General features: G+C 46.7%; 1 protein-coding gene across 2 annotated transcripts in view; it reads left to right on the plus strand.

Annotated features, from left to right (window-relative positions):
- DLG5 (discs large MAGUK scaffold protein 5) overlaps nucleotides 1-15,041 on the plus strand; it is a 469,022-nt gene that overhangs the window by 428,338 nt on the left and 25,643 nt on the right. For both annotated transcript variants that reach the window (XM_029609514.1, XM_029609515.1), the window contains 2 exons: nucleotides 4,574-4,717; nucleotides 6,807-6,934. In XM_029609514.1, coding sequence (XP_029465374.1) covers nucleotides 4,574-4,717; nucleotides 6,807-6,934 — 272 coding nt within the window. The remainder of the gene's footprint in view (nucleotides 1-4,573; nucleotides 4,718-6,806; nucleotides 6,935-15,041) is intronic.

Here is a 15,041-nt window from a genome sequence, read left to right on the forward strand (position 1 = left end):
GGCCATTGCCAAGCGCACAACAATTCCGGTAACGGAAGGGGCAGCTCTCAAGGATCTCCAGGATAGGCAGCTGGAGGTTCTCCTCAAACGGATTTTTGAGATATAGGCGCTCTGAGTGCGGGCTGCCGTCTGTAGTAGTCTCATGCAGAGAGCTACCCTTAGATGGGTTCAGCAGTTGCTCACAACTCAGGAGCTGCCTCCAGCGGAGGCGGAACAGGCGGACCGCATGGAGTTGGTGGTGGCTTATACAGCGGATGCTTTGTACGATCTTCTACGTACCTCGGCGCGCATGATGTCTTCTTTGACTCCGTAATTGATCGGCTGATGTCTCTTCTAAGTCTCAGCTGGGTTCCTTTCCTTTTAAAGGAAAACTGTTGTTCGGGGATGATCTGGAGCAACTTATTAAGTCCTTAGGGGACAACAAGGTTTACAAGCTCCCTGAAGACAGGCCCAGTTCTTCTTGCCCTTTCAGTGCATCTCTGGGTCATTTTAGGGGTCAGCGCCGTTTTCGTATAGGTAGGGGCCCATCCTTTGCTCCTCGGCAGTCTTCGGCAAGGTCTCAAGCTTGGGCTCATTCCTTTCATGGTAGTCGGCCTCCTTGCGATGGATACTCCCAAGGATTCTCCGCCAACAAGGCTCCCCAATGAAGGTGCGCTGGCCCATTACTCCGTTCCGGAGATTGGGGGTCATCTCTCCCTGTTTCGCGAGGAATGGGTCAAGATAACTTCAGACTGGTGGGTTCTAGATATCATAAAACATGGTTACGCTTTGGATTTTGCTTGCCCGCTACGGGATCTGTTCCTGGTGTCTCCTTGCGGGTCTCGGGCAAAGCAACAGTTGGTGCTCCAAACCCTGTGACAGTTAAAGGCTCTGGGAGTGGTTGTCCCGGTGCCACCAGACGAATGTCGGACCGGCAGGTACTCCATTTATTTCGTGGTCCCCAAGAAGGAGGTCTCCTGGCCGATATTGGACTTGAAAAAGGTCAACAGTGCGCTTACGGGTACCTCATTTTTGCATGGAGACGTTGAGGTCCGTCATTGCGGCTGTCCACAAAGGCGAATTTTTGGCCTCCTTCGATCTGATGGAGGCTTACCTTCATATAGGAATCTGAGAATGTCAGACGGTTTCTGTGGTTCATGGTCTTGGGCGAGCATTACCAGTTTCATGCTCTGCCGTTCGGTTTGATGATGCCTCCCCGCATTTTCACCAAGGTGATGGTGGTAGTGGCAGTGTGTCTACGGCGGGAGGGGATCTTAGCTCATCCCTATTTGGACGACTGGCTCATTCGGGTGAAATCGGAGGATCTTTGCAAGGTGGTGGCTCAGTCAGTACTGCATCGCCTTCATTCACTTGGATGGATAGTCCATTACTCCAAGAGCCAATTGGTACCATTACTCCAAGAGCCAATTGGTACCAATTGGAATTTCTGGGACCGCGTTTCAACACAGCTGAGGGCAAGATTTTCCTACCTCGGAAGAGGATGGGCAAACTGATGTCTCAGGTTCAACGTCTTTTGGCCCTCCCTTTGCTCAAGGTACGGGACTATTTGCAAGTTCTTGGTTCTATGGCGTCTACTCTGGAGTTGGTTCCCTGGGCATTTGCTCATGAGACCTTTGCAGAGGGCGTTGCTTTCCCGTTGGGACCCCACTTGCCCTTGCTGGATCCAGCCAGGACCAGTTTAGAATGGTGGTTGGTTCCCGATCACTTGCAACAGGGGATGGACCTAGAGAATCCCCAGTGGATGATCGTGACAATGGATGCCAGCCTTTCCGGTTAGGGGGCAGTCTGTCAGTCACGATCGGCGCAAGGTCAATAGACAGCTCAGGGCGGTTCGTCTAGCGCTGTGCCGTTTTCTCCCGCTAGTCCAGCATCATTCAGTGAGGATTCTATCCGACAATGCGACAACCGTGGTATACATCAGTCATCAAGGGGAACAAAGAATCGGCCGGTGGCTGCCGAGGTGGACAAGTTGATGGTCTGGGCGGAGCGCAATCTGACCCGGTAGGCAGCGTCCCACATAGCCGGAGTGGACAATGTCCAGGCAGATTTTCTCAGTCGACAGCGGCTAGATCCCGGAGAGTGGGAGTTGTCTGAGGAGGTGATGCGGCTCTTGACTCGCCGGTGGGGAGTCCCCCATTTGGATTTGATGGCAACTCGGCTGAACGTGAAGGTGACTCGTTTCTTCAGTCACAGAAGAGAGCACGGGGCAGAAGGGGTGGATGCCCTGGTCCTTCTGTGGCCCCATGACGCGCTCCTCTATGTGTTTCCTCCTTGGCCGTTGGTGGAGAAAGTCTTAAGGCGAACAGAGTCCCATCTGGGGCCGGTTATTCTCTTAGCTCCGGAGTGGCTGCGGAGGCAGTGGTTTGCAGACGTGATCAACTTGGTGGTAGACGGTCCCTTGCGTCTCTGTCAGCTACCGAATTTGCTTCGACAGGGTCCAGTATTTTTTGATCAGGCGGCTCGCTTTTGTCTAGTGGCTTGGCTTATGAGAGGAGGTAGTTGAGAAAGAAGGGTTATCTGGATGCGGTTATTACCACTCTACTACGCACGCGAAAGACCTCTACTTCACTTACCTACGTTCGGGTATGGAAGGTTTTCAATTCTTTGTGCAGCGGGTTGAAGGTGTCCCCGTGCCAGGCCACTATTGTGCACATTCACGCATTCTTGCAGGAGGGCTTAAAGAAAGGACTGGCGAACAGCTTGCTCCGTGTTCAGGTAGCGGCGTTAGGCTGTTTAAGAGGTAAAGTTGATGGTACGTCCCTTGCAGGACATCCTGATGTGGCTCATTTTTTGAAAGGGGCCAAACATTTACACCCGCCGATGCGTGCAGTGTGTCCTTCATGGAGTTTGAATTTGGTTCTCCGTGGGCTCTGTGGTCCTCCCTTTGAGCGTATCAAGCGGGCTACGTTGAAAGATTTAACACTCAAGGTGGTGTTCCTCATGGCTATCTGTTCGGCCAGACAAATATCTGAGATTCAAGCGTTGTCCTGCAGAGAACCGTTCTTGCAGATCTCGGACACTGGGGTTTCGCTTCGGACGGTGCCTTCTTTTCTGCCGAAGATGGTATCAGCGTTTCATGTAATTCAGTCAGTTGAGTTACCGGCTTTCCCAGATTTGGATAGGAATTCTCCTCGGGCTCATAATTTGAGGAGATTGGACGTCCGCCGGATACTTTTGCGGTACTTGGAAGTGACTAATGCTTTTCGATTGTCAGACCATCTTTTTGTCTTATGGAGCAGTCCTAAGAGAGGATGTAAGGCTTCCAAGACTACTATTGCCCATGGTTGAAGGACACTATTGCTTCGGCATACATATGTCACGGGCGGCAAGTGCCAGATGGTCTTAAGACTCATTCGCTCAGATCTCAAGCGGCATCTTGGGCAGAGAGCCAGTGTGCTTCACTGCAGGAGATTTGCAGGGCAATTACTTGGAAATCTTTGCACACTTTTGCTAAGCATTACCGGTTAGACGTCTGGGCTCCGGATGTCGATTCTTTTGGCAGCAGTGTGCTTTGAGCAGGACTCTCCATGTCCCACCCCATTTAGGGCAGCTTGGGTACATCCCAGCCGTCTGGACTGATCCTGGTACGTACAGGGAAAGAAAAATTGGTTCTTACCTGCTAATTTTCGTTCCTGTAGTGCCAAGGATCAGTCCAGACGCCCATCCAGGGGTATAGTGTTCCAGAGAGTCTGCTCAATTGATTTTTTTCTCTCTGCAGTGTTTAGACGACTCTGAAGAATTTAAGACAAACTTATATATAGAAGCATCTCAATCCGTGCTCTTTTCATGTACGTAGTTTTCACAGATTATTGTTCAGATAAGTTCTCTTGATCTAGTCATTGGTTGTTAAATTTACTTCATTCTGCTTTCATATTGATTATACTGAAGGATCGCAGGTGGCACACCGGGTTATCAGGGAGTGCCTTTCAGCTTTTTCTCTGACTCCATCTGCTGGAAGGGAGGCATAACCCAGCGGTCTGGACTGATCCTTGGTACTACAGGATTGAAAATTAGCAGGTAAGAACCAATTTTTCTTTCTCCCCACCCCAAAACAGCACAAATCAAAGACTGTAAACGGCATTTGGAACTCTTAACTCATTAGACAGTTTATGGTCTTGAATCTAATATGACTTCATCTCAACTACACAGATTTTTTTTAGGGGGGAGGGGAAGTAGTTTTATTCTGTTTCTTTACACTTGCAACTCAGTTGGAACCAGGACTGGGATTTGACACCATGAGTCCTCACATGTAATTACCAAGAGTATTTGACTATCACAGCAATGATCCTTGGCCAGTGATTTCACAACTACACTTGCTTCAGAGCATTCAGTGGTGGGTTCTGCATCTGGCTGCTAAGTATCACTGAGCACTGGATGAGGCTTCTCTCCCCTTGGGATTGTGTACACTGCCTCCATTACTACCTTCAGCCAGCCTAGAGAACAGAGACCTGCTCTGGGATTCAAATCCAAATCTTGTGCATGGTAACATGTAGTGCTGCCTCCTCACTATTGGGCCAACTCTACTAATCATTTGTAACATATGCCTTTGTATCTTTTCCATTTTTGTTATTAGACTCTGTGAGTTTGGCTTATCAGAGAGTTCAGAAAGTCAATTGTACCTCCCCGAGACCTGTGCTTATTCTGGGACCATTACTTGATGCTGTGAAAGATATGCTAATCAAGGAATCTTCTGGAAAGTTCTGCAGATGTCCTCTTGGTACGTGTGCCCAACATTCCATTAATCTACTTAGAAATTGTAAAATGCAGCTAAGAAATTGTTAGAGCTTTCATATTTTTTATGCTGTATTCAGATTTTAGAGTATCATTGGAAAAAATAACACAACCATAAGAGTAACAATTTAGCAGGTATTGAAGGCTGGTCTAATTCAGATAATTTGTGTTGTGTGGAAGCCTCATAACTTTTCATGAGATGAATCACCGATATCAGAGTATTACCAAAAATATTAGCTAATGCTATGTCATACACAACTAAACTACAGAAAAGAACCAACAAGAATAACATGAGCTGGCCATTGCTGAATGGCTTCTAATTTTGAACTTAAGAACATAGGAACATTTATACGTGCTGCTGTTGTAATTTGACAGTTTGTTTTTATAATTTATGTAATATAGCAAGTAAAGGCAATACTTTCTATTTGTTATTAAATAAAGTTTTATTAAATTTTATAAATACACAAATGTCTTTTTAACTGGTTAAGGGAAAAGAGTTGTAAAGGGAATCGAGAAGTAGTCAGGTAGAATTGAACTGATGAAAGGAGAGAGAATGTGGAGAAGGTGAGAGAGATGGAAAAAAAGAGAAGATACAAAAGCTTGGAAAAAAGAATGACTCACCTTGCAGGTCCAGTGACAGGTTTCACACTACTCTGAGGATCACAGGCACAGAAAAGTCCACATATGTATCACTAGACAGTCCCGCCCTGCCTCCCTCTCTTCAGAAAAACATAGCAAGAATCCATTTAAATACAAATATTTGTTTCACACTGCTAGTAGCTGTCCCCTTAGGCTCCATGGTGCATGTCTGGCAGAGATGCCTGAAGTTGATGTAATTCTTAAGACAGGTAGAGGGAGTGCTTAAAAAAAACCTCCCTATAGGGTTATCAATCCTGGGAAACAGTGATAGAAAAAAGTTGGTTTATGGTTTGTTTATTTATCTGCTGCCAATGCACAAGGCTAACAATAAAACATACACAAACTACAATAAAATAATAGAGAAATAAAAATATAAAATCATTAAAATACATAAATTAAGAAGGCATCTAGCAGTTAATCTAAAGAAAAAGGCATAGAAGTCAATATATCATTTTCCAGTTGCTAGTAGCAAGGAGGAATTGTATGGCAGTTGCCTCAAAGACTGGAATCTACCCACTTACAACTGGCTAAACAGAATTTGTGGGGTAGATATTGAACGATATCCAGTTAAGTAAGTTAGCCAGATAAAACTTATCTGGCTAACTTATAAAGGATATTCAGCAGCACGGCTATGCTACTGAATATCCATATAAAAATTGCTAATTAGCTGGATAACCTTAGCCAGCTAACTTTAGATATCTACCGGAAAAGTTTAAATATCACATATCTGGCTAAGTTAACCAGATAAATAGCTCCTTCCTGACATACCCATTTTCTGCCCACCACTTAGCCGGATAAGTACTTATCCGGCTAAGTGGCACTAAGTATCAGCCTCTGTAAGAATTCTATGATGGAGAAGCTGATCTTTGAGATGAAAAATAGGCCTATCGATACATTGTGGGAGACATTTGGAGGGAAATTTCTGGGTCACACCAGTTAAGTATTAATTTATTGGGTATGAAGACGATAAAGGTGATCAAGAAATGTGTGAGCTTGACCCTGCAGAGGTCAGGCAATCCGAGTTGGGAGATGAATCATTTTTGTTTGGATACAGATGATAGATATAAGCAGCCAAGTGATTAATGATATTATGCATATACTTGCTTTAACTTATGTTAAGCTATTTTTTTTTTATATATATAAAGTAGCTTCCCTTTGCCTTTAGTGCTTCTGGGCTGTTTGCTGTACGAATGAAAGCTTTTCCAGAAGCAGAAACAGGAAAACTTTAAAACATGTAATTCTGACTGCCCACTTTGCTATTTAAAGGCAAGGAGAAGGGGTGCTTGGTCAGATAAATTTTGTAAAACCAATCTAAATGAACCACTTATTTAAGAGATTATTTGAAGCTTTTAGTTCTTGCTTGTTTAAAAAAAAAAAAAAAACAACAACAAAAGAAAAAACAGCTCTGCAATGCACTATTGTATTCTCTAATACAGAGGTGATGAAAGCTTCTCAGCAAGCCATAGAACGAGGAGTGAAAGACTGCCTGTTTATAGACTATAAACGCAGAAGTGGACATTTTGACGTGACAACTGTAGCTTCAATAAAAGAAATAACAGATAAGGTACCTTATTTTTGTTTGTTTGGTTTTTTTTAAATTATTGTGAGACTACAGTGTAATATAAAATGTTCACAAAGGCCCATATGCACTTAATGTGTGTATCCTAGATGATGAGCTGATTGGTTCAGCTGAAGTGGTACAATTTTCAAAAAACCCAATAAATATCTAATTGTACATAAAAGACTGTATTTAGCTAATTTTAAAAGTATTTCCAATCTACCTTGCAGTTTGGGGATGTTAAGTTTATGGTCACATACCTTTCAAAGGCAACTTGTATATTTAGAACAACTGGATTGCATAAAAAAAAGAATAAAAATAAAAAGTGTTTCAGGCAAATGCCTCCAGATGGAGGCAGAGAACAAAAACTTTGAGGCAGTGCTTACACAACCAAGAGTGCCACCTGCAGTCCCTCAGTATTTCTCTGTCTCCAGCAGATGGTATAGATGCAAACCTACAGTCTGGAGTTTGATTTAAAAAAAAAAAAAGACTGAAGATTCCTGGAAGGCTTCCCGAGGTGTTAGGTTCCTTCATGGGCCAGTCCTTGGGTTGAGCAGGGCTTAGCCTTTATTGGTCAGGGGAGGTGAAAGCCCAGGGATCCTGGTTCCCTCACCCCTTCTGAGTCCTCACCTCCAGAGTCTTCTTCCTCCGCATCCAGAAGCAAGGAATTAGCTCTTTTCTTTGTGCTTTCATTGTACTGCTGGCGGTGTTTGTTCAGTGGTAAGGGCTATTTTTAGGTCTGATCCCGATTCAGGCCGATGCCCGCGTAGTGCTGGAAAAGTTGCTGTGGCTGCTATGTGAGAGGAGTTTGACTCTGTATAACTGCAAGTTGTGTGGGGAGTGCCTCGGGAGGGGCTGGGATCTCAGTGGGCCCATTGAAGGGTGGTCAGACCACGAGGTTGGCTGGGCCAGTGCCTCAGGTCCGGGGGTGTGGGGGGGGGGGGGGTTTGGAAGCACTGGTGTCCATTTTGAAAGCACCTGGCAGGAGCCAAGAGGCTGCTTCAGAGCCTCGGAACTTCCATCCCCTGCTTTTACCCATCAATTTAAGCCCTGCTGCTGGCAGGGAAGGGACGGGTGACCAGCGGGACGATGGGCAGGTAGCTCCTCTTTGGATTCGGAGCAGTTTTCAGCGGATTTTGTCCTGCTTTTTCACAAGGCCTATTTGACTGAGAAGGAGGCAGGATCCAGGTGACCACTTACCAGGAAACCCCTTGTGACTAAAAAGCCTGGGGGGGGGGGGAGCAGGTTGGCTCTGGAGAGATCCTGCGTCTCCTTGGGCTAGGATGGTCCACGCCTGAGGATGGGGACATGTTAGATGAGCAGCAGGATACTGCGGTGAGGCTGAACAAGGACCCAGTCAGCAATTTAGTGGATCCTTTTGGGTGAAGTCCTGACTGCGGAAGCTGACTGCCCTCGGTTAGTTTGGCTGTTCTGCAGGGAGGAGTTGGGTCTGTTGGTTCCCCATTTGTTGGAAAATTTGGGGATTAAGGGGTGAACCTGGTCCTAGAGGGACTGCAGAGTCCTCCTAAGGCAGTTTTCCTTTACCCAAGAAGGTGAAGAAGTTAGTGGATCGGGAGTGGGAGTCTCCTGAAGCGGGCCTGAAGGTAGCCAGTACTATGGCTAAGCTATATCCCTTGCCAGAACAAACCTGGGAGGACTTGGATAATGAAGGGGTGACCTGGTCCTGGAGGGACTAAGAAGATCTCCTAAGGCTTTTCTGTTGCCGATGACAGTGAAGATGCTGGTAGATTGGGAGGGGGAATCTCCTGAGACGAGCCTGGAAGTAGCGAGAGCTTTGGTGAAATTATATCCCTGGCAGGAGCAGATCTTTGAGTCCTGGAGAAAACATCCATTCCAGTAGCCAGAGTGGCACTGTTAAAGATGTCCAGGCTCAGAATCTGGAGATCCTGCTCAAAGACCATTTGAGGTTTCGGGTTGGAGTTTTCGTGCTGTGGTGTGCCGGTTTGATGCAGTGTGTGTCCTGGGTGCAGAAGGCATACATAGAAACATAGAAATGACGGCAGAAGAAGACCAAATGGCCCATCCAGTCTGCCCAGCAAGCCTCACACACTTTTTCTCTCATACTTATCTGTTTCTTTTAGCTCTTGGTTCTATTTCCCTTCCTCCCCCACCATTAATGTAGAGAGCAGTGATGGAGCTGCATCCAAGTGAAATATCTAGCTTGATTAGTTAGGGGGTAGTAGGGGTAGTAATCGCCGCAATAAGCAAGCTACACCCATGCCCATTTGCTTTAACCCAGACTATGTTATACAGCCCTTATTGGTTGTTTTTCTTCTCCCCTGCCGTTGAAGCAGAGAGCTATGCTGGATATGCATCTAAAGTGAAGTATCAGGCACATTTGGTTTGGGGTAGTAACCGCCGTAACAAGCCAGCTACTCCCCGCTTTGTGAGTGTGAATCCTTTTTTCTTCTCCCCTGCCGTTGAAGCTATGCTGGGTATGCGGAAAGTATCAGTTTTTCTTCTCCCCTGCCGTTGGAGCAGAGAGCTATGCTGGATGTGCATCGAAAGTGAAGTATCAGGCACATTTGGTTTGGGGTAGTAACCGCCGTAACAAGCCAGCTACTCCCGGCTTTGTGAGTGCAAATCCTTTTTTCCACATTTCCTCTTGCTGTTGAAGCTTAGAGTGATGTTGGAGTCACAGTAACCAGTGTATGTTTATTGAATAAGGGTATTGTGTCCAGGCAGTAGCCATCATTCTGGCGAGTCACCCACTCTTCATTGGCGGCCTCTTGACTTTATGGATCCACAGTGTTTATCCCACGCCCCTTTGAAGTCCTTCACAGTTCTGGTCTTCACCACTTCCTCCGGAAGGGCATTCCAGGCATCCACCACCCTCTCCGTGAAGAAATACTTCCTGACATTGGTTCTGAATCTTCCTCCCTGGAGCTTCAAATCGTGACCCCTGGTTCTGCTGATTTTTTTCTTATGGTAAAGGTTTGTCGTTGCCTTTGGATCATTAAAACCTTTCAAGTATCTGAAAGTCTGTATCATATCTCCTCTGCTCCTCCTTTCCTCCAGGGTGTACATATTTAGATTCTTCAATCTCTCCTCGTACGTCATCCGATGAAGATCCTCCACCTTCCTGGTCGCCCTTCTCTGTACCGCTTCCATCTTGTCTTTGTCTTTTTGTAGATACGGTCTCCAGAACTGAACACAGTACTCCAGGTGAGGCCTCACCAAGGACCTGTACAAGGGAATAATCACTTCCCTTTTCTTACTTGATATTCCTCTCTCTATGCAGCCCAGCATTCTTCTGGCTTTTGCTATCGCCTTGTCGCATTGTTTCGCAGACTTCATATCATTAGACACTATCACCCCAAGGTCCCTCTCCTGCTCCGTGCACATCAGCCTTTCCCCCCCATCGAATACAGTTCATTCGGATTTCCACTCCCCATATGCATGACTTTGCACTTCTTGGCATTGAATCTCAGCTGCCATATCTTCGACCACTCTTCCAGTTTCCTTAGATCCCGTCTCATTCTCTCCACTCCTTCCGGCGTGTCCACTCTGTTGCAGATCTTAGTGTCATCCGCAAAAAGACAAACCTTACCTTCTATCCCGTCCGCAATGTCGCTCACAAAGATATTGAACAGGACCGGTCCCAACACCGATCCTTGCGGTACACCACTTAAAACCGCTCTCTCTTCAGAGAAGGTTCCATTTACCATCACACATTGTCTTCTGTCCGTCAACCAATTTGCAAGTGGTAAGTCCGTCAACCAATTTACAAGTGGCAAGGGACTGAGGCAGCGCAGGCAACCCACTTTGAGGCGGGAGTAGCCTCTGTGGCTGATGCTCTGTATGATCTGATCCAGACTTCCACCAGAAGAATGGTGGTAGCTGCAAGGAGACTCCTATGGCTACAAAATTGGTCGATGGATGTGCAACTGTCAATCCTCCCCTTCAAGGGAAAACTGCTATTTGGAGAGGACTTACAGCAGTTCATGAAGCAAGTGGGGTAGTCGAAGGGTAATATGTTGCCTGAGGACAAGAGAGCCCCCAAGAAGTTTTTTTACTCCACGAGCTTGATTCCGAGAATTGAGGTGGTTTCGTGCTAGCAGGAGCCTGGGTCCGGCAGTGCAAAAGCAGAGTTTGGACAGGCAGCAGTCTTTTCAAGCTCAATGCAGGCCTCTGAGGGATGGTAGGCACCAAGGTGGGGGGCGGAAGTAAGATTGGTCATTGAAGGCAGGCTGGTCCACTCCTTTCCAGAGGCCATCGGAGGGAGGCTGTCCCTCTTAAGAGAAGTGGACCAAGATCACATCAGACCAGTGAGTCCTGAAAGTGATGAAAGACGGCTATACTTTGGAATTTTCTCATCTACTCAGGGACGCCTTTGTAATCTCCCGCTGCATCTCCCGGGCCATGCGAGAGGTGGTGCAGGAGACATTGCAACAGCTACAGCTCCTGTGCACCATTGTTCCATTGCCCCCTCTGGAGAGGGGGCAGGGTCGATACTCCATGTTTTTCATGGTGCTCAAAAGGAAAGGGACCTTTCGGCCCATTCTAGATCTGCAGAAGGTCAGTGCTTACCTCTGGGTGCTGCGGTTTTGGATGGAGACGTTGCACATGGTGTTAGCGGCGGTGCGCAAAGGGGAGTTTCTGGCATCATTGGAATTGTTGGAAACTTATCTCCATATCCCCATTCCGGCCGAATACCAGCGGCTCCTGAGGTTCAGGCTTCTGGGAGGAGCATATCAGATTTTGAGCTCTACCTCTGTGCCTCACATGTTCACAAAAAAGATGGTAGTAGTGGCACAGCACCCAGGAAAGAACGTATCCTAATGCTCCCGTACCTGGTCGATTGGTTAGCACGTGTGAAGTTGGAAATGGAATATTGTCACTCAGTCCAGCGGGTCCGGCAGCTCCTGGATTTATTGGGCTGGGTGACGAATCTGGCAAAGAGCCATTTAAAGTCGAACCAGTCGTTGGAATATCTGAGGGCACAATTCGCTACCTGGATGGGGAAGGTGTTCGACTACGGAGCAGGTGGTCAAGTTGCAGAGTCAGGTCCTTTGGCTGATGCGTCTTTCAGTTCCCAGGGTCCGGGATTTGCAGGTCCTGGGTTCCATGGCTTCTACGCTGGAGTTAGTTCAATGGGCCTTTGCTCATATGCGTCTTCTGCAGAGGGCGCTGTTATCCCATTGGAATCCGCTTTCGGAGGAATTTCAGCTTCCTTTGACATTACCGGAGGATGCCAGGTCCAGTCTCTAGTGGTGGCTGTCTCAACACAATCATGAGAAGGAGATGGATTGGGAAGTGTCCGACTGGGTGGTGGTGACCACGGATGCCAGCCACTCTGGTTGGGGGTGGGGGTCGATAAGTCAAGAAAAATCGACTTAGGGGAAGAGGTCTTCAGAGGAGGCGACCTGGTCCAACAATTGGCTGGAAACCAGGGCAGTGTGCAGAGCCTTACTGGAGTTTCTCCCCCTCATTCAAGACAAGGTGGTGCGAGTGTTTATTTATTTATTTATTTAAAGTCTCTTCTATACCGATAGCCATTCGCACATCGTATCGGTTCACAAAAAACAAGAACTTTTGGGCAGTGCCCTTACAATTAACCGAAAAATACAAATAACAGGGAGGGTGGGTAATACTGAAGAGGCATAACAAAATTAATACTTATTGAATAAAATACAACTACTATAACATAAAACCAATGTACAAGAAACAGCAGGTGTTCTCGGACAATGCGATGACAGTGGCATATATCAACCATCAGGGCGGAATGAAGAGGCTAGTAGCGCTGGAGGTGCAAGAACATTTTATTTGGGCGAAGAAACATGTGGCCAATATAGCAGCTTCACATGTGGCCAGAGTGGACAACTTGCCGGCAGACTTCATCAGCAGGTAGTGTCTGGATCTGGGGGAGTGGGAGTTGTCGGCGGAGGCCTTCTCCTTAACTCAGGCCAGGCTGGGCAGACCAGCGATGACCCTCATGGCAACTTCAGGAAATGGATTGGTTTTTCAGTCGCAGAAGGGAGGTTGGCTCGGAGAGCGTTGACACTCATTCTCCTGTGACCAAAACACCTGTTGCTGAATGTTTCCACCGCGGCCTCTTGTATGTTGTGTGCTGCGGTGCATCAAGCTTCATTCAGGCAGGGTGATTGTAAAGGCTCCCGAGTGGCCGTGCCAGCCATGGTTTGCGGGCCACCTTCTGGCTGTGGTCGGTCCGGTTAGCTTGGCCCATCTGTCAGGGCTGTTGCAGCAGGGACCCGTATTTTCAGACCGGGTCTAGCGGCTTGGCATTTGAGAGGCGATGGCTCTGCTTGAAAGGCTATTGCGTCTTGGCCTCAGGCAAGGCGGCCTTCCACTTCTTTGGTTTATGTCTGAGTGTGAAGAGTCTTTGAATCCTGGTGTTTGTAGATCAAGATGCAGCCTTTGAAGGTGGATGATCCGCAGATTCTAGCCTTTTTGCAAAGCGGTTTGACTAACAGTTTGGTCTATACTTCTTTGGGTTCAGGGCTTCTCTAAAGGACTTAACCCTGAAAGCTGTTCTCCTGTTGCCTATCTGTTCAGCTAGAAGGATTTTCAAACTGCAGGCTTTGTCGTAAAGAGACCCTTTCCTGTGAGACCGCACCTGGAATACTGTGTACAATTCTGGTCGCCACATTTCAAAAAAGATATAGTTGCGATGGAGAAGGTACAGAGAAGGGCAACCAAAATGATAAAGGGGATGGAACAGCTTTCCTATGAGGAAAGGCTGAAGAGGTTAGGGCTGTTCAGCTTGGAGAAGAGACAGCTGAGGGGGGATATGATAAAGATCTTTAAGATCATGAGAGGTCTTGAACGAGTAGATGTGAATCGGATATTTACACTTTTGAATAATAGAAGGACTAGGGGGCATTCCATGAAGTTAGCAAGTAGCACATTTAAGACTAATATGAGAAAATTCTTTTTCACTCAACGCACAATAAAGCTCCGGAATTTGTTGCCAGAAGATGTGGTTAGTGCAGTTAGTGTAGCTGAGTTCAAAAAAGGTTTGGATAAGTACTTGGAGGAGAAGTCCATTAACGGCTATTAATCAAGTTTACTTAGGGAATAGCCACTGCTGTTAATTGCATCAGTAGCATGGTATCTTCTTAGTATTTGGGTAATTGCCAGGTTTTTGTGGCCTGGTTTGGCCTCTGTTGGAAACAGGATGCTGGGCTTGATGGATCCTTGGTCTGACCCAGCATGGCAATTTCTTATGTTCTTTACATACAATTCCTTTTTTTTGCCTACGATAGTTTCCTCCTTTCGCTTTAACCAGGTGATCGAGTTACTGGCCTTGCCATATTTGTCTGCGGATGTTCCTGTGACGAGGGAGCTTTACTTGCTGGATGGGCACAGAATTCTTTTGCGATATCTTAAGGCGACAGATGCCTTTCTGAGATCTGATCATCTTTTTGTCCTGTGCAGTGGCACTAAGAAGGGAAATAAGGCGTCCAAGGACACTATTGCATGATGGCTGAAAGAGATGATAGCTTTGGCTTACATCTGTAAGGGCCGGTTGGTGCCGGAGGAGTTGAGAGCGAATTCCACTAGGGTGCAAGAAACTCCGTGAGTGGAGTGTCAACTGTTTTCTCTGCAGTAGATTTGTCATGCAACGACGTGGTCTTCGCTTCACTTTTTTACCAAACATTACTGCTTGGATTTGCGGGCACCGGAGGAGGCATTTTTGGGGTAAGTGTGTTATGTGCGGGTCTTTCAAGTTCCCTCCCAGAATAAAGGGGCTTGGGTACATCCCACTTGTCTGGACTGATCCTAGGTATGAACAGGAAAGGAAAATTGGTTCTTACCTGCTAATTTTCGTTCCTGAAGTACCACGAATCAGTCCAGAGACCCATCCCCATCTTTGGAAAGACTTCCTTGCTTCTGCAAGTTGCTGAGATGATATGTGATATATTCAGAGTAATGAGAAGTGTACATAGTTTGAGATGTGCGTTCTGTCAGGTTAAGAGGGCCTAGTTTTTTCAGGGTGCTCCAACTTTTAAGTATCTGTTTGACCCAGGTTTATTGGGGTTTGTTAGCACTGCCTCAAAGATTTTATTCTCTGCCTCCATCTGCTGGTAGGGATGCATAAACCCACTTGTCTGGACTGATCCGTGGTATT

This window comes from Rhinatrema bivittatum, chromosome 7 (genome assembly GCF_901001135.1).
Source record: "Rhinatrema bivittatum chromosome 7, aRhiBiv1.1, whole genome shotgun sequence".
In the NCBI taxonomy this organism is placed as follows: domain Eukaryota; kingdom Metazoa; phylum Chordata; class Amphibia; order Gymnophiona; family Rhinatrematidae; genus Rhinatrema; species Rhinatrema bivittatum.